Below are 26,474 nucleotides of genomic sequence, written 5' to 3' on the forward strand. Positions count from 1 at the left end.
ACATGTATAAACTATGAAAACATGCTAAGTGAAACAAGCAAGACAAAAGGCCACATATTATACGATTCTATTTATATGGAATGTCCGGAATAGGCAAATCCATACAGAATATAGATTAGTGGTTGCCAGGGGATGGAGTGAATGGGGAGTGATTGCTAACGGGTATGGGGTTTTTTTTGGGGGGGGGGGGCGGATAAAAAAATGTTCTGTAATTAGGTAGTTGTGATGATTGCACAATTCTGTAAATATACTAAACCACTGAATCATGTACTTTAAAAGAGTGAACTTTAGGGCTTCCCTGGTGGCGCAGTGGTTGAGAGTCCACCTGCCGATGCAGGGGACATGGGTTCGTGCCCGGGTCCGGGAGGATCCCACATGCTGCGGAGCGGCTGGGCCCGTGAGCCATGGCCGCTGAGCCTGCACGTCTGGAGCCTGTGCTCCGCAACGGGAGAGGCCACAACAGTGAGAGGCCCACGTACCGCAAAAAAAAAAAAAAGACTGAACTTTATGGTATGTGAATTTAATCTCAATAAAGCTGTTAGAAAAAAAAATTGAGGTAGAATTTGAAGGAGACATTCAGAGAAGGAGGAACTGAGGACAGGGCAAAAGGTAGAAGGGATAAAGCTAAACAGATAAGCTTAGCACAGACAAGAGTTTGGGCTTCAATTCCAGAGTCACTAGGGAGGCGGCAGAGGTTTCTAAGAAATAGTGAGTGACAGGCTCAGAACTGTGGCTTGAGCATGATTAACCTGCAGCAGTGTAGAGAATGCACATTTTATGTCCCTTTCTATTTTTACATGGTAAGATTCTCACTTATATGCCTCACATCACCTAGGGATTCACAAGAAGAATATTAAGTAAAACATATTTCTCTGACAGCCTTTGTATGGTCAATTATCAAAGTAATGCTTAAAAATACATTTTAAATTAGTGCATATTTCACACCACACAGCACTATTTCCTTGTGTTTTAGGGGGATCCTCCAGAAGAATAAGAGAAAGAAGGGATCCAAGTCAACAAAACACAGATGTCAAAATTATAAAAATATTCAATATCACTGCAGCAAGCTGTTCAATAAATGCTGGCTGACTCAAAACCACTAGTAAGAATAGCAAAACAAGTGACTTGGTTTAATCTTGTTTGTTATTATACAAAATCCAATCAATTGCTGTTTGCAGAAAATATCTTGTAAGGTTCAAAGTATAAAATTCCTTAACCAAGTTTCAATCTGTTTTGAACATTCCATCTGAAACGGGAAGTCAGCTGAGTCATGGTCACACAACATACTACTGCCTAAAATTCAAAATGCTTTTCCCTAGTTACAAGAGTAGAAATGCTAGGATTTCTGCTTCATACCCAGCTCACACAGAGTATGCAATTCATTTTAAAAGTAAGACCACCTTAATATGACATTTAAACTATACAGCTGGCCCTCTATCCCGGGTTCCAAATCCACAGATTCAATCAACCAAGGATCAAAAAAAATTCCAGAAAGTTCCAAAAAGCATAACCTGAATTTGCCATACATGGGTAACTGTTCACATAACATTTACATTGTATTTACACCTATTTACATAGTATTTACATTGTATCAGGTATTATAAGTAAACTAAAGATGATTTAAAGTGCACAGGCAAATGTGTACAGGTTATATGCAAATACTACACCACTTTATATAAGGGATTCGAGCATCCTTGGATTTTGCTATGGGCTGGGGTGCGGGTTCTGGAACCAATCCCCCTCAGATACTGAGGGACAACTGTATTTTCATGTTGGTCTTTTGGGTCTGTTTTTTTTTGAGAGAAACTATGCCTTAGTTGAATGTTACTTTCTCTCTTTTAAATCTTAAAATCTCCCTTTTACTGACATTATTCAGCTCCTCTAACCTCCCCCCCATAACACAATGTTTCTTAATATTTGCAGAGCCATGAGCCTTTGAAATCTGATAAATGCTGAGGATCATCTTTTTCTTCTTTTTTTTAAAGCACACATTCAGTTTTTCAAACTACCTCATACCACCTGTGGTCCCTCTGTGGAATCCAGGATGAGAAACCCTGTTCTGGTGGCACAATGCCACTCTAACTTCACTGGGGTATTCTTTTGAAGAATGCATATCACAAGCCCAGTCCTATGTTTCATTTTCTTACCAGGGTTCGGTTTACTACTGGTGAAAGCCAAAAACACGCAACTTTTATGTCTAACAATGGAAGAGCTACCTTCAGAATAACCCTTCAAAAAAGCTGCAATCGTTATAGTTGGCCAATTTAAAAAAGACTTGTAATTACTGTAACTTCAACTATTTAAAATTATACCTCAGTTTCAACTAATTGTCATATCCTAAAATGAAAGAAGCACTGAGCTAATGTAAAGGTAAAAGTACTGGGTAAACTTTTAGCTAACTTCCTTCAAAGGGGACAGGGAGAGGGCCTGATGTGATGCACTAAGAACAAACACATCACCTATGTGGTATTCCTGCCAACAAGGTTTAACCTGAATCTAATCATACAGAAACCAGACAAATCCAAACTGAAGCCTGCAAAAACAACTAGTCTGGACTATTCCAAAATGTCCATGTCATGAAAGGGGAAGAAATGCATAAGGAACTGCTCCTGATGGAAGGAAATTACAGATGACTAAATGCAACCCTGGATTAAGAAACTGAGAGAAAAGAACAAACTACATTTTAAAAGATACTATTAGGGTTTTCCTGGTGGCGCAGTGGTTAAGAATCCGCCTGCCAACGCAGGGGACACGGGTTCGAGCCCTGGTCCGGGAAGATCCCACATGCTGCAGAGCAACTAAGCCCGTGCGCCACAACCACTGAGCCTGTGTGCCACAACTACTGAAGCCCGCGCGCCTAGAGCCCGTGCTCCACAACAAGAGAAGCCACCGTGATGAGAAGCCCGCGCACCGCAACGAAGAGTAGCCCCGGCTCGCCGCAACTAAAGAAAGCCTGCGCGCAACAACCAAGACCCAACGCAGCCAAAAATAAAATTAAAAAAAATTAAATAGCTACCCGACCCCCCCAAAAAATGTCCAAAAATAAATAAATAAATAAAAGACATTATTAGGACAACTGGAAAAATTTGAATATGGACCAAATAGTACTGTAACAAAGTTAAACTTCTCCGACTGTGATAATCTGATTGCTGTTATGTAGAATGCCCTTGTTCTTGGGAGATACATATTGTCTTATTTAGGGGTGAGAGGGCATGATAAAACAAATTTGGCAAAATATTAGTAACTGGTAAACCTAGGTGGAGATACAGGTGTTCGCTGCACTATTCTTGCTACTTTGCTGAAGATCAGAATGATTTTTTAAATTTTTTAAATGAGAGGACATTTTCTCGATTTTGAGTGAGAGACGTCATAAGTCAGTCTGACAAGAATATATACAGCCATATCTATTTTAGTCTTTCCAATTATGGGCAATACTTCTGAGGTTGTCATAAAACAGAACTGTAAAGGACTGTATTTTATACTTGCACACTTACTTCAGATGCCAAAACTCACAAGAGTTACAGAATGGTACTCAGATTTTTTAATGATGTTTGTATTTAAAACTTCCAGAGGGTTGTTACACATTTTAAAATTAAGCTTACAGTTTGTGATTCATTTATTCTACCAATTGATATACCACATAGCTGCCAAATAAAGCTAGAAAGAAACCTACTAATAGGAAATTGCTGGCCTACACTACATCACAGGAAAGCAACAGAAAAGCTTAACAAAATCAGAAGATTTTTTTTTCTTTTTCCAGATAAAGTTTGGTGAATTCCAAGAGCAGGATCCACCTTATCTAGGAAGACCTAATGCTCTGGTTTACTCCTGCTGTCCCTAGTCTTTTCTTATTTAGCATGTCCCAAGTAAAGGTGTCTCAGATAAAAACGTTCCAGTTTAGATGCTACATTATATGGTACACAGCATCTTTAACGACTTCTCTTGATGACATTTAATGGTTGGTTTAGAGACAAAAAAAAAAATCAGCATAACATGAAGCATGTAGTTCTACTCTAGACAACACACCCTATGTTACAGTAAATTAGTAAAATGGTCACAAAATATATTGAGGGAATTGTTCTCACGTTTTCAGAAAGAAAGGAGAAATCAAAGTTATCTCTTTTCTATTGTGCAATATAAAACAAAATGGTGCCTAGCTGTAAGAACCCTATAGTGAGAGTCAAAAGGCCTGTTTGAATCCCAGCTCTGTCACTTGTTAGAGACTATAACCTTGACCATAGCTTTCTCATCTGTAAAATGAAGGGATCAGAATATTGGCTGGGATCATGGTCCAGATCTAAATATTCAATGATTCTATCACTTTGGTATATATATATTTTTAAGTTAGATAAGTTGAGTTACAAGAGGTTTTTTACAACTATAAACTGTAACTTACCATCTTATCTCTCCAAACTCCTATTTCTGTTCTCACATCTGTTCTGTTCAGAGGCTGGGTCAATCTCCCATTCAGCTTGGACAGAGACCCCGTGTATTCACTCCTCTCACAACTAATCACAGACTAGGTAGCTGCCAAACCCCATACTCCACATCTTCAGTATCTCACACTCTCCCCTCTTTCTACTACCATTTTAATTCATGTCTTCATCACACCTCTTGCCCAGGTCACTAGTTATCATTTTTCTATCCTATCACCACCCTACCTAAAAGCACGTAGTAGCTTCCCACAATGTAAGATTTATGCAAAAAGTCCTCAACCTGATATTCAAGAAACTCGACACCTGCCCCCACCCTATACTTTCTGGATTTTGTGCCTTCATTTCTGCTGTTGTTCCTACAGTGCCTTTTTCTCTGCCTTTCAAAACTGATTCCATTCTTTAAAATTTAGTTCCAATGGCGATCTCACACATCTAGACATTACAGTTCTCTTTTGAATGCCCAGGATACCGACAAAAAGTGACAATTTTAATGGCCAACAGTAAATTAGATAGTTTACCTTGTGTGGGCAACTAAACTTATCTATTGTGCCAATTTTGTTTAACTGGCACGGGCTACCTGGCATGCTGTCTTGAGGGTTTGCAGTTTAGCAGAGGGAAGGGAGAATGGCAATGTAACTTTGTCATTCATTCAGAGACTAGAGTTTCCAAACAGGGGGTCTATACAATGGGAATTTGGAGTTCCATGGTATTAAAAGATATTTAACATTTAAAGATTTAACGTTAAAAATCCAAATGTTTGGTTATCTTCGTGAAACATGAAGATCTACAACAGTGTGGGTGACTTTGCCCTCCAGGGGACCTCTGGCAGTATCTGAAGACATTTTTGATTGTCACATCTGAGTATTTCTGGTAGACGCTGCTGAACATCCCACAATGCACAGGGCAGAATTCACACTAATCAATAATCTGGTCAAAATGTCAACAGTGCCCAGGTTGAGAAATTCTGATCTAGAAGTGTTGCTTGTATGTGTGGGTTGTGCCTCCCCAAAGATTTTTTCAAATTTTTCAAGGTGAAGAACCATGCCTCTTGTGAAGCAACACAATACAGTCCAAAGCGTACCAGTGGTGTGGCCTCCTGAAAGCTACTTAACCTCTTTGTGCATCAAAGTCTTCACCTATAAAACAGGAACAGTAAAAGTACCTACCTCACAGTGTTCCAGGATCAGATGAGTCAATATAAGACCTTCAGAAAAGTGTGCCAGGCAGACAGAAAAAACACTCAATAAATTCAGCTACTTCCATTCTTCCCCTCCCTAGTGCCTAGTCTTCCGTTTGGAACATATAAGATGCTCAAGAAATGGTTACTGAATGAATATAGGATAATGCCTTCCTGGGGAGAGCACAAATGGGTAAAGACATACTCTCCTTATTTGTGAAAAAGGAAGCACAGAGCTAAGGATGGAGTTGAAAGGAAGCATTTACCCACCTAATCATCTCTCTCCCGCCTCAGGAAACTTTTAACCTTTAGGAAATGTTCCCCTCTCACAAGGTCCTTAGTACACAGGGCCCTGTTGTTTTTCCTTTTCATTCCTTCTGACCAACTGAAGAGCCTTAAGTATATGAATGGAATGGTATCTTCTTTTGACTCTTACATCATCTACCTTGTATTAGTTATTTATGTACCCATGACAGTCCTCCTCCTAGACTGCACATGCTCTCTGTGGCCAGGGACAACACTTGACTCCTTTTTATAAAACCCTAGGGACCTAACAGACCTTAGCAACTAGCTGGCCCAAACCTCTTGTTTTATAGATTAGGAACAGAGAGGCTAAGTGATTTGCCAAGAGTCAAGGTCATACTGTAAGTGCCAAAGCTGGGATTCAGACTCTCATACATAGATGATACAGAGACTCCAAGTTCTATCCAACTGTAATAGCATATAAAAATTATACCTGTGGTAGAGACAATTTTTAATTTATAGTCCCAGAAAACCTCCAAAGGAATTACACTGATATAGTTACCTGACAAAGCAAAAAAAGGAAGAGAAACAGACTGATACCTCCAAGCTCCTTTCTGACATTACACCTTAAAAATTCAACCTCTTTTATTTAACGGTTTCATATCTTAACATTTCTTTAATAGCTTTTGACAAAACTTATTTAAATATCCAACAGTTAGTCAGTGACATCGGGTTTGATTTCCTTTAAATGATCCTGTAATTATTCTGAATAACAGAAAATCTCTTATTTGGTAAGACGATGACGTCCATCCTTCACCGACTTAACAGATTCTTTAATGATCACTTTAACAAATTAATATCTATAAAACTCAAAAGACTAGCAGTTTGAAATGATTCCATATACTGAAAAATATTCAGATGATTTGAACTGTGAATGTTAATTAAGAACCTCAACACAAACATAAAACTTAAAATCACCAAGCACAAACTACATTAAGACCTGAGATAGAGAAATTTTATTTTATTCTGTTCAAGTGAAAGAAAGCTGCTCACTGATTAGGTTAATCTAGAAGTTTCTGAGTGTCCCAATACGATGCAAAAGAAAACGGCGAATAAGAAAGGAAAAGACTGTAAGACAGAAAATGAATGTGAAAAAGAGTTAAATATGGTGCAATGCCCTGATGCTTAAGCAATTACAGCTCAATAAAGCTCAACATTTCCATAAAGGCATCGTTTAAAAAAACCAAAAAACCCCTTTGTGGTGAAGATTTAAATTACCAGTGCAAAAGCACTCAGGTCCAAGAGGAATGAGAGCCACTTACTGGAACAGATTTTTAATTATTTTACCAGCTGATAAAAAGAGCACATACAGAACGTAGATATAAATGTATTTTCAGAAGAAAACAAAACGCAGTTTATGCTTGGTAAAGTTCAAGGGCAACACTGTTTCTTTCCAGTGCAACAGAATCCGCCTGACTACAATGTGTTGGAAAAAAAAATGCGAACACATAGTATCTTTTTATAAAGGCAACAATTTGAGTTTCAAAGTAATAACGGGGAAGCCAAAACAGTTTGACAGCCCGCCATAAGGGCCGCCTCAATCATGAGTCACACAATGCCTGCAACCATTTACAATAGTAATTAATGCACAAGTCCCCTAATTAAATTCTAAAAGGGTGAGAATGCTTTAACTAAGTTTACAAGAATTGCTTTTCGCTGTGTTCCCCCCACCCCCAAAGAAAGGAACACACGCGTAATTACGCATCTCCCCGCAATCCCTCCATGCAGTATTCCCTCCGGCCTCTTCTCCGTGTCTGCTCCCTGCGTGCGAAAGAAAATGACACCGGGTAACTTCTAAACCCAGCAAGGTCGAGCCAGAGTGGAAATACAAGATTAATAGGTCGAGAGGCGGTAAGCTCGCCCATCTTACCTGCTAAGATTTCTTTCTGCGTCTTTGGTAGCTTTAGCTTCCAATTCTCTAGAACAGAAAAGAAAAAGGGAGAGAGAGAGAGATGCGCATGAAAACGGAGCTGCTGCGGCAGAGGCTCGCGCCGGGGCCGGATGGGGAGGGGGAGGGGAGCCCGGGGGGGCTCACAAAGCTGCGGGGCTGCAACCCCGACTGCGGTCAGGCGACGCGAGCGAGCCGCAGCCCCCGGCCTGGCCCCAGCCGTGCAGCGCCGCCCCTCCGGGCCTCCCGTCCGGCCTCCGCAGCAGCGCAGCCGGTTTCCCTCGCGCCGAGGCCCGAGATCTCGGGGACGCCCGGCGCCGCCGCTGCAGCCCGCAATCGGGGGCCCTGCGGCAGCGCCCGAGGCTCCTCCCGCCCTGAGGGAGGCCCCCGCCCCACTCACCTCATGTGTGTAAAGTGCACGAGCAAGTGGGGCGCGGCGAGTGAGGCTCGCGAGCCTCAAGCCCTCCGTAGCGCCGCGGGGAGAAGCCCGAGCCGCTGCACCAGCGCCATTTTCTACACCGACCCGAGGCCGCCGCCGCCGCCGCCACCGCCGCCGCCGCCGCCGCCGCTGCTGCAGGCCCCAAACCGGAAGTGAATGCCCCACTCGGCAACCCCTTCCGGGGGTGCCGCGGCCACCGGCCTCAAGATGGAGGTCCTAGCAACTAGAGCAGCAGGCTGGGTAGGCCCTTGGCAACCACCCCGGCGTGGCGCGGTCCCCGGCTGGACCTCCCTGGGGGGGGGGGGGGGAGGGATCACAGCCTCCGAGGCGCCCCGCACAGCGGCAGGGGGCCCCGCCGAACTCCGAGCCCAGCCTTTTTTGGCACGGCCGCCTCGGATTCTGACTTGAGTCCCTCTCCTCCTTCTTTGCTGCGACACAAGTTTCCTTCCCTGCTGCCCGGCCCCTCCCCCACCAAAACACAGCAGAAAAAAAAAAAAATCGCATAAACCGCAAATTCTACCCCAGCCGCAGCATGATGATTCCTCGCTGCTTTTGAAATCCGCCACTTCTAATTATTTTTGACCTTGGGCCAATTATTTAACCTCTCTGCTTCTCTGTTTCCTCCTCAGATAATAATGCATACCTGAGGATGACAGGTTTAGAAGCGATTTTTATCCTTCGAATTTTGCAGACCATTTGACTCAGCAATTCCACTTGCATGAACTTCTGTTCAAAAAATAATCCTAGATAGCTACAGATAATGTCACCATCGTGATATTAAGTCCTGCGTTGGTGGTGGTGAAAAATTGTGAACGGCCAAAATGTCCAACATTACGACATGGCTTTAAAAACTGAACTCCTGTAAATAGTGCTGCAATGAACTTTGTGGTAAATGTCTCTTTTTGAATTATGGTTTTCTCAGGGTACATGCCCAGTAGTGGGATTGCTGGGTCATATGATAGTTCTATTTTTAGTTTTTTAAAGACCCTCCATAGTGTTCTCCATAGTGGTTGTTCTGTTTACAGTACACTGTTTACAATAACCAGGACATGGAAGCAACCTAAATGTTCATCAACAGATGAATGGATAAAGAAGATGTGGCACATATATACAATGGAATATTACTCAGCCTTAAAAAGAAACAAAATTGAGTTATTTGTAGTGAGGTGGTTCGACCTAGAGTCTGTCATACAAAGTCAGAAAGAGAAAAACAAATACCGTACGCTAATGCATATATATGGAATCTTAAAAAAAAAACGGTACTGATGAACCTAGTTCAGGATTAAAGAGGTAGACATAGAAAATGGACTTGAGGACATGGGATGGGAGGGCGAAGCTGGGGTGAAGTGAGAGTAGCATCGACGTATATACACTACCGAATGTAAAATAGTTGGCTGCTGGGAAGCAGCAGCATAGCACAGGGAGATCGGCTCTGCGCTTTGCCATGACCTAGAGGGGTGGGATAAAGAGGATGGGAGGGAGGCTCAAGCGGGAGAGGATATGGGGACGTGTGTGTGCATATGACTGATTTGCTTTGTTGGGCAACAGAAACTAACACAATATTGTGAAGCAATTACACTCCAGTAAAGATCTATTAAAAAAAAAAAACTGCACTACTGCACGCGTTAGGATACTATAAAAATGCTGGAGAGGAAGAGTAATGGCACAGCGGAAAATGGTTACAGTAGAATAACTAAAAAAGCAAGTTCCTAAGTAGCTCACACTGTCAAAGCATGTAGATACAGTAAGATACTTATATATGAAGACAGTAAGCTACATATGTGTACATAAAGTAAAAATATATACCTACATGTAGATACAAGATACCTACGGGTAGATACAGCAATATACATACCTGTATATACAATAAGATACATATATTCGTGTGCATATGTGTGTATTCTTTCCATCCTCTCAAAACGCTTTCTCTTTTTTTTCTTTTTATATTTGGCTGCACTGGATCTTCGTAGCTGCACAGGCTTTCTCTAGTTCTGAGAGCGGGGGCTACTGTTCGTTACCGTGCGCAGGCTTCTCGTTGTGGTGGCTTCTCTTGTTGCAGAGCACGGGCTCTAGTCACATGAGCTTCAGTAGTTGTGGCACGCAGGCTCAGTAGTTGTGGCGCATGGGCTTAGTTGCTCCGCGGCATGTGGGATCTTCCCAGACCAGTGCTCAAACCCGTGTCCCCTGCATTGGCAGGTGGATTCTTAACCACTGCGCCACCAGGGAAGTCCCTCACAACGCTTTCTCCCCCCAATCTAAAGATGATTCCAACTCTGTGCTTGCAATCCATTCCTTCTCAGAAACCTCACTTTATGGATCATCCCATTTTCCTCTTTCTACTGCTTTGATCCTTTCGTTGCCTTTAAAACATGCCCAAATCTCTCCCATTAAAAAGAAACAAAACCTCCCTTGACTGCCCAGTTCCTGTCCTCTGTCAGGGAGATGTGTAATAAGTTAATGTATAAGGGAATGAATGGATGCACAGAAAGTCCTAAAGCATATGTACCAAAATGTTAACTGATGATATAGTTTTTAATTTCCTTCTTTTAAAGTATCTGGCTTTTTTTCCCATTTTTATACAATAAGCATGTAAAAAAAAATTTTTTTTAATCTGGTTTACGAAGTGTAAAATGTAGGGGGCACCAAATAAATGCTAGTGACTTTCCTTTTCTTGCCATATCCCTAAGTTCGATTCATCCATGCATATATTTGGGTTTGTTTTCTTTTATTGTTCTTTCTACTTAAAGCATTAAAAATTATATTACAGCATTTCTTTAGGAGTTAAAAAAATGAACATGTGTATATAGAACAGTATGCTTTCATACCAGGTTTATGAATAGTTTTCCACAAAAGCATAAAGCAATGTAATATTTATCAACATTTACACAGCTGTTAAGATTAACTGATTTTTTTAAAAAAAAATTAGACTTTCTTAGGTTTGAATAAATCATTGATTCTCATTTGGGGCAATTTGGCTCCCTAACCCTCACACAAAGATTTAGCAATTTCTGGTTTCTGATGGTCACAACTGGATGCTACTGGTACCTAGTAGGTAGAGGCCAGGGATTCTGCTAAACATCCTACAGTGCACAGCACAGCCCCAATCCCCCCAGCGTGAGAGTATCTGAACCAAAATACCAATAGCACCCAAGGTTGAGAAACCCTGGAACTAATTCCCAGCTCCAGGGAAGCTGAGAAGATGTAATTTCTTGAAGATCTTTCCAGAGTGGTTTGACACAATCACATATGACTCCTAGAGGGCTGCATTATGAAGGTATGCTAATCACTTTTTGATTATCTCTTAAACTTGGTGCATAGGGGTAGGTCAAAGAAGAATGACAACAGAAAACCAGCACTGATTCCTTATCAGAAACCTACTGGACTTCCCTGGTGGTCCATTGGTTAAGACTCCATGCTTCCAATACAGAGGGCATGGGTTCAATCCCTGGTTGGGGAAGTTCCACATGCTGCATGGTGTGGCCAAAAAAAAAGAAAAAGAAAAAAGAAGGGCTTCCCTGGTGGCGCAGTGGTTGAGAGTCTGCCTGCCGATGCAGGAGACACGGGTTTGTGCCCCAGTCCGGGAAGATCCCACATGCCGCGGAGCGGCTGGGCCCGTGAGCCATGGCCGCTGAGCCTGCGCGTCCGCCTGTGCTCCGCAATGGGAGAGGCCACAACAGTGAGAGGCCCGCATACCGCAAAAAAAAAAAAAAAAATAGCCTACTAAGGGGTCTTCTCTTATTATTCTTTCTCTTTATTAATAATTAGTCTGTCTATTGAATATTTCCCATCATCATACAAACATATTCTAGTAACTTCCACAATAAGAAAAAAATGCAAACAAAACAAAAAACAACTCCATGGATGCCTCATTCCTCTCCAGCTTCATTTCTTTTCTTTTTTTCCCTCTCTTTCCCAGAAAAACTTCTTGGAAAGGTGTTCTATACCAGCTGCTTCCAGTTGCTCACCTCCTTTCCCAGCCCACTCTAACCTGACATCCCCACTCCTCCCCACAAACAGCTCTTATCAAAGTCAGAAATGACCTTGAAGCTCTCAAGCTCAATAGTAACATTTCTATCCTGCTCTTGATTTACTTCATTTTTTTTTTTTTTTGGCTGCGTTGGGTCTTCATTGCTGCACACAGGCTTTCTCTAGTTATGGCGAGCGGGTGCTACTCTTCGTTGCAGTGTGCAGGCTTCTCATTGCGGTGGCTTCTCTTGTTGCGGAGCACAGGATCTAGGCACGTGGGCTTCAGTAGTTGCGGCATGCAGGCTCAGTAGTTGCAGCACATGGGCTTAGTTGCTCCGCGGCGTGTGGGATCTTCCCGGACCAGGGCTGGAACCCGTGTCCCCTGCATTGGCAGGTGGATTCTTAACTACTGCGCCACCAGGGAAGCCCCTGATTTACTTTTTAGCTGTATTTGTCACAGCTGACCAGTCCTGCCTTCTTAAGAGAGCTTCTTTTCCAGAATGTCTTGGCAGCACACTCTCCTGGGTTTCTTTTTACCTCTCTAGCCATTTCTTGTTTTTGTATCCTTTGCCATCATCTCTTGCTTTGTACCAAATAAATGTTGGAGAACCCCAAGGCTTTGTTCCAGACTCTTCCCCTTCTCTGTCTCTCAACTTTCTCCTTTGGATGGGTAATTCCATCCTTTCTCTTGTATTTAAATACTATTTAAATGTAGATGACTCTCAAATTCATATTTTTAGCCCATATCTCACCTGTGTACCCCAGAATGCTAAAATGCCAGTCTGTCTGGGCAACAAATATATGTGCTAGGTACTGTGCTAGGGCCCAGTTCTCAGCAATACAGGAGCAACTACTCCTGTCCATTAAGTCTTAAGAGGCAGACAGATTTTTTCTTTTTAAAGCAAACTATGAAGTGTATAATTATAAACTATGACAAGTGCACAGAAGGAAAGAAATGTTGTGCTAAGCATGAAACAAAGGAACATTACATAGATTGTGTGGTCAAAGAAGGTTTCTTTGAAAATGTAAAGCTTCATCTGAGAGCTGAAAGATAAGGGGCAGCCAACCCAGCACCTAGGGAACAGCAGAGGAAGGGTCTCAGGCTGGAGGCTTAAACTGTGGGTCCTTATTGTGGATGAAAACAGGCTTCGTATTGTATTTAGCTTTAAATCCACTGGTGCCCCCATTTTTACTTACTTGTATAAACAATTAGGAACAAAACCAGAAACAAGGTTCTGTACAGAGTAATGGGTTTCACTAACATAGCTGGTTTAAGTAAGCAAATGCCATTTCCTACAACAAGCATATTCTCTAGATTAAGTGAATGTTATAATATGTTGCATGCCTTATGGTTGAAGTTTCCAGTTTGAGAATTTGTATATAACATTAACTGACTTTCCTACCATAGCTTTTTATGGAATAGCTCTGGAAGAATCTGTAACTATCTCAGGAAGCTTCTTGCTTCTTCTTAGTGAGCATAGTAAGAAACAGAGGCTGTACAAAATTAAACGTAAATAAGATCTTTTCTCCATTTGTCTTTCTTCCTTGGGTTTTTTGTTCCTTTGGTTTCCGAGGTTACCAGAGCTTAAGAATTCTTCAACCCTCTCTTCCTTATCTAAGAAGGGTAAATGACTAGCCTAATACTTGAAAAATTATGTACTTGAAAGGATTATTTTTTCTCCCAAGTCTCTACCAAATACCATCATGAAATCTATATATTTAGACAAAGCTCACTCAAAATATTTTTAAATTTAGAAAAATTTTCACAATAATGTATAAATGGATATTGAAAACATGAACACAAATGAGATTTCCTGGAAAGAGTATAATTATTTTATTTAACTGAAATCTATTTGGTACTTAATACATGCCAATTATGCATTGTTCTAAGTGCTTTAAAAATATTAACTGGGGGCTTCCCTGGTGGCGCAGTGGTTGAGAGTCCGCCTGCCGATGCAGGGGACGCGGGTTCGTGCCCCGGTCTGGGAAGATCCCACATGCCGCGGAGCGGCTGGGCCCGTGAGCCATGGCCGCTGAGCCTGCGCGTCCGGAGCCTGTGCTCCGCAACGGGAGAGGCCACAGCAGTGAGAGGCCCGCGTACCGCAAAAAAATAAAATAAAATAAAAATAAAAAAATATATATATATATATTAACTGATCATTATCATTGTCCTCACACAGCCCAATGATGTTATCCCCATTTTACAGATGAGGATAATTGACTTGCCCAGAGTCACCTAAAATGTGGTAAAAATCAAGCAATTTGGCTTCTGAGCCTAGATCACTAACCACTACATTGTAGATCTTTTTTTCTCAACTCAATTAGACCCCGCAGCTCCCTTTGATAAGAAATATTTTTAACACCACCCTTTCTATCCCTAAATGATCATCATAGATAGTATAAGCTACCTAACATATAATTTTAAAATCACATAAAATGGCATGTCTGAAATAAAGAAGTCAAAGGAAAGTAAATAAAATAAAATGTCTTTCACTATGTAAACACTTGGTAATGGTCTACACTGGAAGACTCAGTAAAGTCGGCAGATCCTGGCACCTATGTGTTGAATCACTTCTACAAATGCAGCAGTGTTGAAATAACTACTCATACACCAAGAACTGTAGTGATGCTGGAGATGTAATTTATCTGGAAGAGAGGACAACTCTCAGTCAAGTTCTGAACAACTAGAGAACAATTCTCTTTCAATTTAGGGGAACATTGAATTAATGAAAATTTAAGTGTATAGTAATGCTGAATAAAGTAAAGAGTTAGGTCCTTGGATAATTACAAACATGCTTTCACTCATGAGAATGTCGGGGGGGGGTCCTACATTTTGTGGGACTGTCCCTGTCCAGCCCCTCTCCACTGAATCCCACCTCTTTGTGACAGCCCAAACTCCTTCAGCAGTTTCCCCCACCCCTCTGAGGAGTGGAGGTGAAATATTACCCTATGGAGAACCATTGCTGTGGACTGAGGAAAGAGCAGAGGAATGCTACTCCAGTGACAACCTAGCAAGGCACGATTAAGAGGATTAAGGGTAGTATAATGGGGACAATCGATGCTTCTCAGATTGATGTGTCAGAATTTAGCCTTATTCCAGACTTCCCTGCTGGCGCAGTGGTTAAGAATCCACCTGCCAATGCAGGGGGCAGGGGTTTTGAGCCCTGGTCTGGGAAGATCCCACATACCACCGAGTAACTAACCCTGTGTGCCACAACTTCTGAGCCTGCGCTCTACAGCCCGTGAGCCACAACTACCGAGCCTGCGTGCTGCAACTACTGAAACCCGCGTGCTTAGAGCCCGTGCTCCGCAACACGAGAAGCCACCGCAATGAGAAGCCTGCGCACCACAACGAAGAGTAGCCCCGCTCGCAGCAACGAAAACCCAATGCAGCCAAAAATAAATAAATAAATACATAAATAAGTAAATAAATAAAAGAATTTAGCCTTATTCCTTCTCTGTCCCATTCCCCCCACCACACACAAACCTGTCCCCAAAGAGACAGTTTCCCCCAGGTAGCAGTAATACCCAGCACTAAGCTGCCCCAGCCAGAAGCCTGAGTCAATTTTGACTCTTCCCTGCCTCTCATCCAATATATCACTGTTACTTTGTTTCCAAACTTCTCTTATTTTTCCCTTCCTCTGTTTCTCCACTGCCAGCCCCCATGGTATACCCTGAAAACGCCACCGATTCACTTTTATTTCCCTTTCTTTTTTGCTGTGGTATAGTTTACATACAATAAAATGCACACTTTTGAAGTAAAAAAAAATTGACGAGTTTTGACACATAAATACACCTGTGTAGTTGTTTGTCAAAATAAATACCAAAATTAGTGTAACCAAAATCACTACATAGAACACTTGGTCAGCCCTGAAAATTCCCTTGTGCCCCTTTTCATCACTCACCTGATCCCCCCCCGCCCCTGCCCCCCCCCACACCTGACACCAAGAAACCACTTTTCTGATTTATATCACTATGGGTTAGTACTGTCTGTTCTGGAACTTCATATAGATGGAGTCATATAGTACGTATATATATATACTTTTGTGCCTAACTTCTCTTGCTGAACATATCCTAGTCATTCGTATTGTTGCATGTGTCAGAAGTTCATTCCTTTTTGTTACTGAGAATTATCCCATTAAATGAATGTACCACGGTTTGTTTACCATCCTCTTGTTAACTGACAGTTGTTTCCAGTTTGAGGTTATTATGAATAAAGCTGCTATGAATAAAGCTGTATTCTTGTACAAGTCTTTTTTTTTCTTTCTTTTTTCTTTTTCTGTGGACAGTAGACATATGTTTCTATCTCTCTTGGATAAATAGCTAGGAATAGAAATACTGAATCACAGAATAAGTTCATCCTTAACTACATGAGAAGCTATACAGTGTTTCCGAAGTGGTTACACCAGGTTACATTTCCAATCGCAGGAGGGGCTCTGATGCACCACATCCTCACCAGCTTTATACATGTTCACATGAAATCATTCACCGTTCAGCAGCCTCAGTGATTTTTCTGAAATTGAAAACGTGATCATCGTACTCCTGAACTTAAAATAATTCAAAGGCTTTCCAGGGCTCTTGATTCAAAGCCCAGTAACTTTAACATGGTCTGCAAGGTCGCCCAGTGTTATTTCCAGCCACCACCCCTCTCTCCTTGCTCCAGACAATTCAATCCAAGGGCTTTTGTTTTTTTTTCTTGGCCATGTCACATGGCTTGCAGGATCTTAGTTCCCCAGCCAGGGGCTGAACCGGGTACGCAGCCATGAAAGTGCAAAATCCTAACCCCTGGACCACCAGAGAACTCTGCAAAGGGCTTTTCTTTCGTTTTCTAAAACGTGTCCGGTTCTTCACCCAGCCTTACCATCCTTCAGCTCTCAACCACATGTCATTTCCTCAGGATAGACTTTTTGACCACCACCTGCCTTGACTTTATTAGGTCTCCCAATTACATATTCTAAAGGCATCCTCTACTTCTGCATTCTGGCATGATCACATCTGTAATGTAGTACTTCTATCATTATTTGTTTAATTTTTGATTCTCCAGATTCTTTGTAAGCTCCAAGAGAGCAAGGACAATAACTGCCTTGTTCTCACTATATCTGTCACATCTAGCATGTTGCCTAGTACATATTAGGCCCCTAATAAAATTTATTGGATGAAGGAATGATTCTTCCATGCTTGCTAACCTCCCTCTATCCAAATATCCACACTGCTGCCAAACTGGTTTCCTAACAAGTAAGTCTCATCAGGTGCTGCTGCTGCTGCTAAAATTTCTTTTTTTTAACACCTTTATTGGAGTATAATTGCTTTACAATGGTGTGTTAGTTGCTCCTTTATAACAAAGTGAATCAGCTATGTGTATATATATATCCCCATATCCCCTCCCTCTTGCGCCTCCCTCCCACCCCTCTAGGTGGACACAAAGCACCGAGCTGATCTCCCTGTGCTATGCGGCTGCTTCCCACTAGCTATCTATTTTACTATCTCACCTCGTCCCAGCTTACCCTTCCCCCTCCCCATGTCCTCAAGTCCATTCTCTACGTCTGCATCTTTATTCCTGTCCTGCCTCTAGGTTCTGCATAACCTTTTTTTTTTTTTTAGATTCCATATATATGTGTTAGCATAATGTATTTGTTTCTCTTTCTGACTTACTTCACTCTGTATGACAGTCTCTAGGTCCATCCACCTCATTACAAATAGCCCAAGTTCGTTTCTTTTTATGGCTGAGTAATATTCCATTGTATATATGTGCCACATCTTCTTTATCCATTCATCTGTTGATGGACACTTAGGTTGCTTCCATGTCCTGGCTATTGTAAATAGAGCTGCAGTGAACATTGTGGTACATGACTCTTTCTGAATTATGGTTTTCTCAGGGTATATGCCCAGTAGTGGGATTGCTGGGTCGTATGGTAGTTCTATTTTTAGTTTTATTAAGGAACCTCCATACTGTTCTCCACAGTGGCTGTATCAATTTACATTCCCACCAACAGTGCAAGAGGGTTCCCTTTTTCCACACCCTCTCCAGCATTCATTGTTTGTAGATTTTTTCATGATGGCCATTCTGACTGGTGTGAGGTAATACCTAATTGTAGTTTTGATTTGCAATTTTCTAATGATTAGCTACATAGAGCATCCTTTCATGTTTCTTTTGGCAATCTGTATATCTTCTTTGGAGAAGTGTCTATTTAGGTCTTCTGCCCATTTTTGGTTTGGGTTGTTTGTTGTTTTTGATATTGAGCTGCATGAGCTGCTTATATATTTTGGAAATGAATCCTTTGTCAGTTGCTTCGTTTGCAAGTATTTTCTCCCATTCCGAGGGTTGTCTTTTCGTCTTGTCTATGGTTTTCTCTGCTGTGCAAAAGGTTTTAAGTTTCATTAGGTCTCATTTGTTTATTTTTGTTTTTATTTCCATTTCTGTAGGAGGTGGGTCAAAAAGGATCTTGCTGTGATTTATGTCATAGAGTGTTCTGCCTATGTTTTCCTCTAAGAGTTTGATGGTGTCTGGCCTTACATTTAGGTCTTTAATCCAGTTTGAGTTTATTTTTGTGTATGGTGTTAGGGAGTGTTCTAATTTCATTCTTTTACATGTAGCTGTCCAGTTTTCCCAGCACCACTTATTGAAGAGGCTGCCTTTTCTCCACTGTATATTCTTGCCTCCTTTATCAAAGATAAGGTGACCATATGTGCATGGGTTTACCTTTGGGCTTTCTATCCTGTCCCATTGATCTATATTTCTGTTTCTGTGGCAGTACCATACTGTCTTGATGACTGTAGCTTTGTAGTATAGTCTGAAGTCCAGGATCCTGATTCCTCCAGCTCCATTTTTCTTTCTCAAGATTGCTTTGGTTATTCGGGGTCTTTTGTGTTTCCATACAAATTGTGAAATTTTTTGTTCTAGTTCTGTGAAAAATGCTATTGGTAGTTTGATAGGGATTGCATTGAATCTGTACATGGCTTTCGGTAGTACAGTCATTTTCACAATGTTGATTCTTCCAATCCAAGAACATGGTATATCTCTCCATCTGCTTGTATCATCTTTAATTTCTTTCATCAGTGTCTTATAGTTTTCTGCATACAGGTCCTTTGTCTCCTTATGTAGGTTTATTCCTAAGTATTTTAATCTTTTTGTTGCAATGGTAAATGGGAGTGTTTCCTTAACTTCTCTTTCAGATTTTTCATTGTTAGTGTATAGGAATGCAAGAGATTTCTGTGCATTAATTTTGTATCCTGCTACTTTACCAAATTCATTGATTAGCTCTAGTAGTTTTCTGGTAGCATCTTTAGGATTCTCTATATATAGTATCATGTCATCTGCAAACAGTGACAGTTTTACTTCTTCTTTTCCGATTTGGATTCCTTGTATTTCTTTTGCTTTTCTGATTGCTGTGGCTAAAACTTCCAAAACTATGTTGAATAATAGTGGTGAGAATGGGCAACCTTGTCTTGTTCCTGATCTTAGTGGAAATGCTTTCAGCTTTTCACCATTGAGAATGATGTTGGCTGTGGGTTTGTCATACATGGCCTTTATTATGTTGAGGTAAGTTCCCTCTATGCCTACTTTCTGGAGGGATTTTATCATAAATGGGTGTTGAATTTTGTCAAAAGTTTTTTCTGCATCTATTGAGATGATCATATGGTTTTTATTCTTCAATTTGTTAATGTGGTGTATCACATTGATTGATTTGCTTATATTGAAGAATCATTGCATTCCCGGAATAAACCCCACTTGATCATGGTGTATGATCCTTTTAATGTGCTGTTGGATTCTGTTTGCTACTATTTTGTTGAGGATTTTTGTAACTATGTTCATCAGTGATATTGGTCTGTAGTTTTCTTTTTTTGTGACATCTTTGGTTTTGGTATCAGGTTGATGGTGGGATTGTAGAATGAGTTTGGGAGTGTTCCTCCCTCTGCTATATTTTGGAAGAGTTTGAGAAGGATAGGCGTTAGCTCTTCTCTAAATGTTTGATAGAATTCACGTGTGAAGCCATCTGGCCCTGGACTTTTGTTTGTTGGAAGATTTTTAATCACAGTTTCAACTTCAGGGCTTGTGATTGGTCTGTTTATATTTTCTATTTCTTCCCAGTTCAGTCTCAGAAGGTTGTGCTTTTCTAAGAATTTGTCCATTTCTTCCAGGTTGTCCATTTTATTGTCATGGAGTTGCTTGTAGTAATCTCTCATGATCCTTGGTATTTCTGCAGTGTCAGTTGTTATTTCTCCTTTTTCATTTCTAATTCTATTGATTTGATGAGTCTGGCTAATGGTTTATCAATTTTATCTTCTCAAAGAACCAGCTTTTAGTTTTACTGATTTTTACTGTCATTTCCTTCAATTCTTTTTCATTTATTTCTGATATAATCTTTATGATTTCTTTCCTTCTGCTAACTTTGGGGGTCTCCTGTTCTTCTTTCTCTAATTGCAGTAGGTGTAAGGTTAGGTTGTTTATTTGAGATGTTTCTTGTTTCTTGAGGTAGGATTGTATTGCTATAAACTTCCCTCTTAGAACTGCTTTTGCTGCATCCCGTAGGTTTTGGGTCGTCATGTTTTCATTATCATTTGTTTCTAGGTACTTTTTGATTTCCTCTTTTAGTTCTTCAGTGATCTCTTGGTTATTTAGTAGTGTATTGTTTATCCTCCATGCGTTTGTATTTTTTACATATTTTTTTTCCTGTAATTGATAACTAGTCTCATAGCGTTGTGGTCCGAAAAGATGCTTGATATGATTTCAATTTTCTTAAATTTACCAAGGCTCGATTTGTGACCCAAGATATGATCTATCCTAGAGAATGTTCCATGAGCACTTGAGAAGAAAGTGTATTCTGTTGTTTTTGGATGGAAAGTCCTGTAAGTATCAATTAGTCCATCTTGTTTAATGTATCATTTAAAGCTTGTGTTTCCTTCTTTATTATCATTTTGGATGATCTGTCCATTGGTGAAAGTGGGGTGTTAAGAGTCCCCTACTATGATTGTGTTACTGTCGATTTCCCCTTTTATGACTGTTAGCATTTGCCTTATATATTGAGGTGCTCCTATGTTGGGTGCATAAATATTTACAATTGTTATATCTTCTTCTTGGATTGATCCCTTGATCATTATGTAGTGTCCTTCTTTGTCTCTTGTAATAGTCTTTATTTTAAAGTCGATTTTGTCTGATATGAGACTTGCTACTCCAGCTTTCTTTTGATTTCCATTTGCATGGAATATCTTTTTCCATCCTCTCACTTTCAGTCTGTATGTGTCCCTAGGTCTGAAGTGGGTCTCTTGTAGACAGCATATATATGGGTCTTGTTTTTGTATCCATTCAGCCAGTCTCTGTCTTTTGGTTGGAGCATTTAATCCAGTTACATTTAAGGTAATTATCTATATGTATGTTCCTATTACCATTTTCTTAATTGTTTTGGGTTTGTTATTGTAGGTCTTTTCCTTCTCTTGTGTTTCCTGCCAAGAGAAATTCCTTTAGCATTTGTTGTAAGCTGGTTTGGTGGTGCTGAACTCTCTTAGCTTTTGCTTGTCTGTAAGGGTTTTAATTTCTCCATCAAATCTGAATGAGATCCTTGCTGGGTAGAATAATCTTGGTTGTAGGTTTTTCCCTTTCATCACTTTAAATATGTCCTGTCACTCCCTTCTGGCTTGCAGAGTTTCTGCTGAAAGAGCAGCTGTTAACCTTATGGGGATTCCCTTGTACGTTATTTGTTGTTTTTCCCTTGCTGCTTTTAATATTTTTTCTTTGTATTTAATTTTTGATAGTTTGATTAATATGTGTCTTGGTGTGTTTCTCCTTGGGTTTATCCTGTATGGGACTCTCTGTGCTTTCTGGACTTGACTGACTATTTCCTTTCCCATATTAGGGAAGTTTTCAACTATAATCGCTTCAAATATTTTCTCAGTCCCTTTTCCTCTTCTTCTTCTGGGACCCCTATAATTCGAATGTTGGTGCGTTTAATGTTGTCTCAGAGTTCTCTAAGACTGTCCTCAATTCTTTTCATTCTTTTTTTCTTTATTCTGCTCTGCAGTAGTTATTTCCACTATTTTATCTTCCAGGTCCCTTATCCATTCTTCTGCCTCAGTTATTCTGCTATTGATTCCTTCTAGAGAACTTTTAATTTCATTTATTGTGTTGTTCATCATTGTTTGTTTGCTCTTTATTTTTTTCTCTTTATTAATTTTATTTATTCATTTATTTTGGCTGTGTTGGGCCTTCGTTGCTGCATGTGGGCTTTCTCTAGTTGCGGCAAGCGGGGACCACTCTTTCTTGTGGTGCATGGGCTTCTCATTGCGGTGGCTTCCCTTGTTGTGGAGCACAGGCTCTAGGAGCATGGGCTTCAATAGTTGCAGCACATGGGCTCAGGAGTTGTGGCTCGTGGGCTCTAGAGTACAGGCTCAGTAGCTGTGGCGCATGGGCTTAGTTGCTCCGCGGCATGTGGGATCTTCCTGGACCAGGGCTCGAACTCGTGTCCCCTGCATTGGCAGGCAGATTCTTAACCACTGTGCCACCAGGGAAGCCCTGTTTGCTCTTTAGCTCTTCTAGGTCCTCATTAAATGTTTCTTGTATTTTCTCTATTTCCAAGATTTTGGGTCAACTTTACTATCATTACTCTGTATTCTTTTTCAGGTAGACTGCCTATTTCCTCCTCATTTGTTTGGTCTGGTGGGTTTTTACCTTGCTCCTTCATCTGCTGTGTATTTCTCTGTCTTCTCATTTTGCTTAACTTACTGTGTTTGGGGTCTGCTTTTTTCAGGCTGCAAGTTTGTAGTTCCTGTTGTTTATGGTGTCTGCTTCCAGTGGGTAAGGTTGGTTCAGTGGATTGTGTAGGCTTCCTGGTGGAGGGGACTGGTGCCTGTGTTCTGGTGGATGAGGTTGGATCTTGTCTTTCTGGTGTGCAGGACCACATCCGGTGGTGTGTTTTGGGGTGTCTGTGAACTTATTATGATTTTAGGCAGCCTCTCTGCTAATGCATGGGGTTGTGTTCCTGTCTTGCTCGTTGTTTGGCATAGGGTGTCCAGCACTGTAGCTTCCTGTTCATTGAGTGGAGCTGGGTCTTAGTGTTGAGATGGAGATCTCTGGGAGAGCTTTCGCTGTTTGATATTATGTGGGACTGGGAGGTCTCTGGTGGACAAATGTCCTGAACTTGGCTCTCCCACCTCAGAGGCTCAGGCCTGACACCTGGCTGATTCACCAAGACCCTGTCAGCTACACGGCTGAACCACCCTTCTAATGTATCTGCAACTCACTTTGACTTTACTTGTCTAGTTTTCCACAATTTCTCCCAGAACCCAGTGGCTGTAATTAAGGATCTTGAGCACAGGTTCCAACAGAGCAGAAGGGTAGCGTACTGGAGCTGAAGGACCTAAAAATTCTTAAAGAGATCTCTGTACTCTATAGAATATTAACTGAAACCCCTTGCTTAGCATAAAAGAACCCTTCTTCAAGAACTCTTACTACATAACCTACTCTATTTCTTAGAATTCCTATTTTGTGTTCCAGTGACACTGAGTTATTGCTACTTTCTCATGTTTTCCAAAGCCTCTCTGACTTAAACATGTTATTTCTTCTGGGTGGAACATCTCTCCTATTATGTCTACTTAACATAAACTTCTACTTCAAAGCCCAGCTCAAATGCTTCCTACTTTAATAAACCTTCGCTGAGGTTCTCTGGACCTCATACTAATATAGATGGGATTCATGTATCAAAACTAACCTAGACTTCACTGATTGTTTTCCCCTCCTATTCAGGTGGAAACAGCCCCCCTAGAAAGGACCCCTTGAGCATTTAGGGCTGGAATCTTACATGTTCTCATGAGATAATTCATTTTATCCAGTCACTGCTGCCATGTAAGGTCCATAAGAGTGGGGACTTGTCTGTGATGTTCAGAGTTGTATTTCCAGTACCTAGAGTGGTGCCCAGAAGTAGCAAACATTGAATTAATATTTGTTGAATGATGAAGAATGAATGTTGTCTTTCTTCCAAGCAGTCCCACCAGGTGTGTCAAGGAGCATCATTGTTCTCCCAGGTACCTGCTTGTGACCATCTTGACTACCAGCAAGAAATAGATTCTCTTAGACATCTGCTTACTTTTTTAGATCTGCTGGGTTTTGCTTTATCTTACAGATGCAAGTAACATTCTTTCATAATGCTTTTGTTTTCCCACCAGATCCACCAGGCACCTTCATTGTTTTGTTGAGGATAAAGTAGGTACATCTACCTCTTACCAGGTTCCTCAACATTTACTGCTAAAGTAATCAGTTATTGTTTCCCTTTTCCTCTGAATTGAACAAGTGATAATGGCACCTGCTTTGCCTTGAGGGCAAATCTCCCTTACTCTCAGTCTGTTAGCTTTGATGAAGAAATGCTGCATTGAGCATTTTTATATTTAAATTTTTTTATACCCACTGACCAAATTTAGGGTAATTTTAACACTAAAATAAATATAGTAAGGGATTATAACCCTCTGAATAAAATAGGAAACTATACATCTGCATAGACACAAATGTATATCATTCATTCATTCATTAAACATTAGGTGAGGAATAGGGGCTTCCTCACCCACTTCCAACCAAGGTGGAGCAACCAAAACTCTATTTACCCTCCCTTCTGAAAAAGCTAAAAATACAAACAAAATTTATGAAACAACAGTTTTTAAGATATTTCACATCAAGGAGTGAAAGAGAGTGATCCCTGAGAGAGGGGAAACAAATGAGGCGAGCCCTATGATTGCCCTAGATTACTGTTTGAGGATAGTTTCCAGGCTATGGTACAGTGGTACAGGGAGGGGGAACCCAAGCAGAGAGGACTCCCTGAATTGAGACAATGTAGCTGAGAGTCTAGAGCATTCAAGGTGGCTAGATTGACAGGTCAGAGGCCCAGAAAGCAGAGAACCACACACATGGAGGGCTCTGGAGATCTGCAGAGGGTCATGTTTGGGTCTTTAGCTGAGAACTGAATAATGCCTTCATGTCATGAAATAATTCAAGATTGGGAAATATTGGAAGGATTAGAGGAATAGAGTCAGATAACAACAGGCTTCTTGTTAGAAACAATGCAAGCAAGAAGACATGGAACATATTTCAAGCATTAAAAGAAAAAAATATTAGTCAATCTAGAATCCTATTACCTTCAAAAATACTTTTAAAATTAAAGATGAAATAAAGACAGACTTTTCAAGCTTAGAAAATCTGAAATAATTGTCACCAGCAGATCTGTACTACAAAAAAAAAAAAAAGTGGTAAAATGAAGTCCTCAGACAGAAGGAAAATGAGCGAGATAGAAATCCAGATTATATAAATGAATAAAGCGCACTGCAAATGGTACCTACATAGGTAAATCATAGATAACTATGAAAAATATTTTTCTTATTATTTAAATATCATTAAAAGATAATTGTTTAAAACAAAAATGAGAAAAACATATTGTGGGGTTGACAACATATGCTGAAATAAAATGTAAGACAAAGTAACACAAAATCTGGGAGGGGAGAAATGGATGTATTGTTGTAATGTCTGTTTACTAAGGTGTATACTATTGCTTAAAGGTAAACTGTGATAAGTTAAGACTGTAAATGTAAACCCTGCAGCAACTGCTACAATAATACAATAAATAGTTATGGCTAATAAGCCAACAGAGGAGTAAAAAGGTGTAAAGTAAGGGTTCCACTTTATTCTTTTGCAGGTGGATATCCAGTTTTCCCATCGCCATTTGTTAAAAGACTGTCCTCCAACCATTAAAAGTTCTTGGCATCCTACAAAGTAGTAAAATGAAGTCATAAAAATTACAGAACTAAAAGTATACAGGAAAAAAAAAAAAAAAGGAAAATGGAAAGAAAGAACAAACAGGACAAACAGAAAACAAATAGCCAAAATCTAAAATTTCAATCTACCAGGTCACATCAGATATAAGTTGTCTAAGCATCTCAATTAAACGCAGAAATAGAATGGATAAAAATGAAGGATCCAACTGTATGCTGCATACAAGAAACCCCTTTAAATACTAAGACACAAACAAGTTAAATGCAAAAGGATGGAAAAAATAAACTAGGCTAACACCAATCCAAAGAAAGCTGAAGTGGTTATATTAATACCAGACAAAGTAGATTTTAAAGCAATGACTATTACCAGGGAAAAAGATGATTCTTTTGTAATGATAATGGGTCACTTCATCAGGAGGGCACGACAATCCTAAGTTTATGCAGCTGCTAGGAGGGCTTCAAAACAGCAAAAATTGACATAACTGAAAGGAGAAAAAGACAAATCCACAATTGTAGCCA

General features: G+C 40.5%; 1 protein-coding gene across 11 annotated transcripts in view; it reads right to left on the reverse strand.

Annotated features, from left to right (window-relative positions):
- Nucleotides 1-26,474, reverse strand: part of TNRC6A (trinucleotide repeat containing adaptor 6A) — a 203,106-nt gene that overhangs the window by 89,078 nt on the left and 87,554 nt on the right. For 6 of the 11 annotated variants that reach the window (XM_060285738.1, XM_060285739.1, XM_060285744.1 and 3 more), the window contains 2 exons: nucleotides 7,787-7,834; nucleotides 7,618-7,677 (listed from right to left, as the gene is read on the reverse strand). In XM_060285738.1, the coding sequence (XP_060141721.1) occupies nucleotides 7,618-7,677; nucleotides 7,787-7,834 (108 nt within the window). Of the gene's footprint in view, nucleotides 1-7,607; nucleotides 7,678-7,786; nucleotides 7,835-8,204; nucleotides 8,374-26,474 lie in introns of those variants that run through there. The other 5 variants (XM_070043777.1, XM_060285740.2, XM_060285741.1 and 2 more) reach the window with 4 other exon arrangements.

Source organism: Globicephala melas, chromosome 15 (genome assembly GCF_963455315.2).
Source record: "Globicephala melas chromosome 15, mGloMel1.2, whole genome shotgun sequence".
Lineage (NCBI taxonomy): Eukaryota > Metazoa > Chordata > Mammalia > Artiodactyla > Delphinidae > Globicephala > Globicephala melas.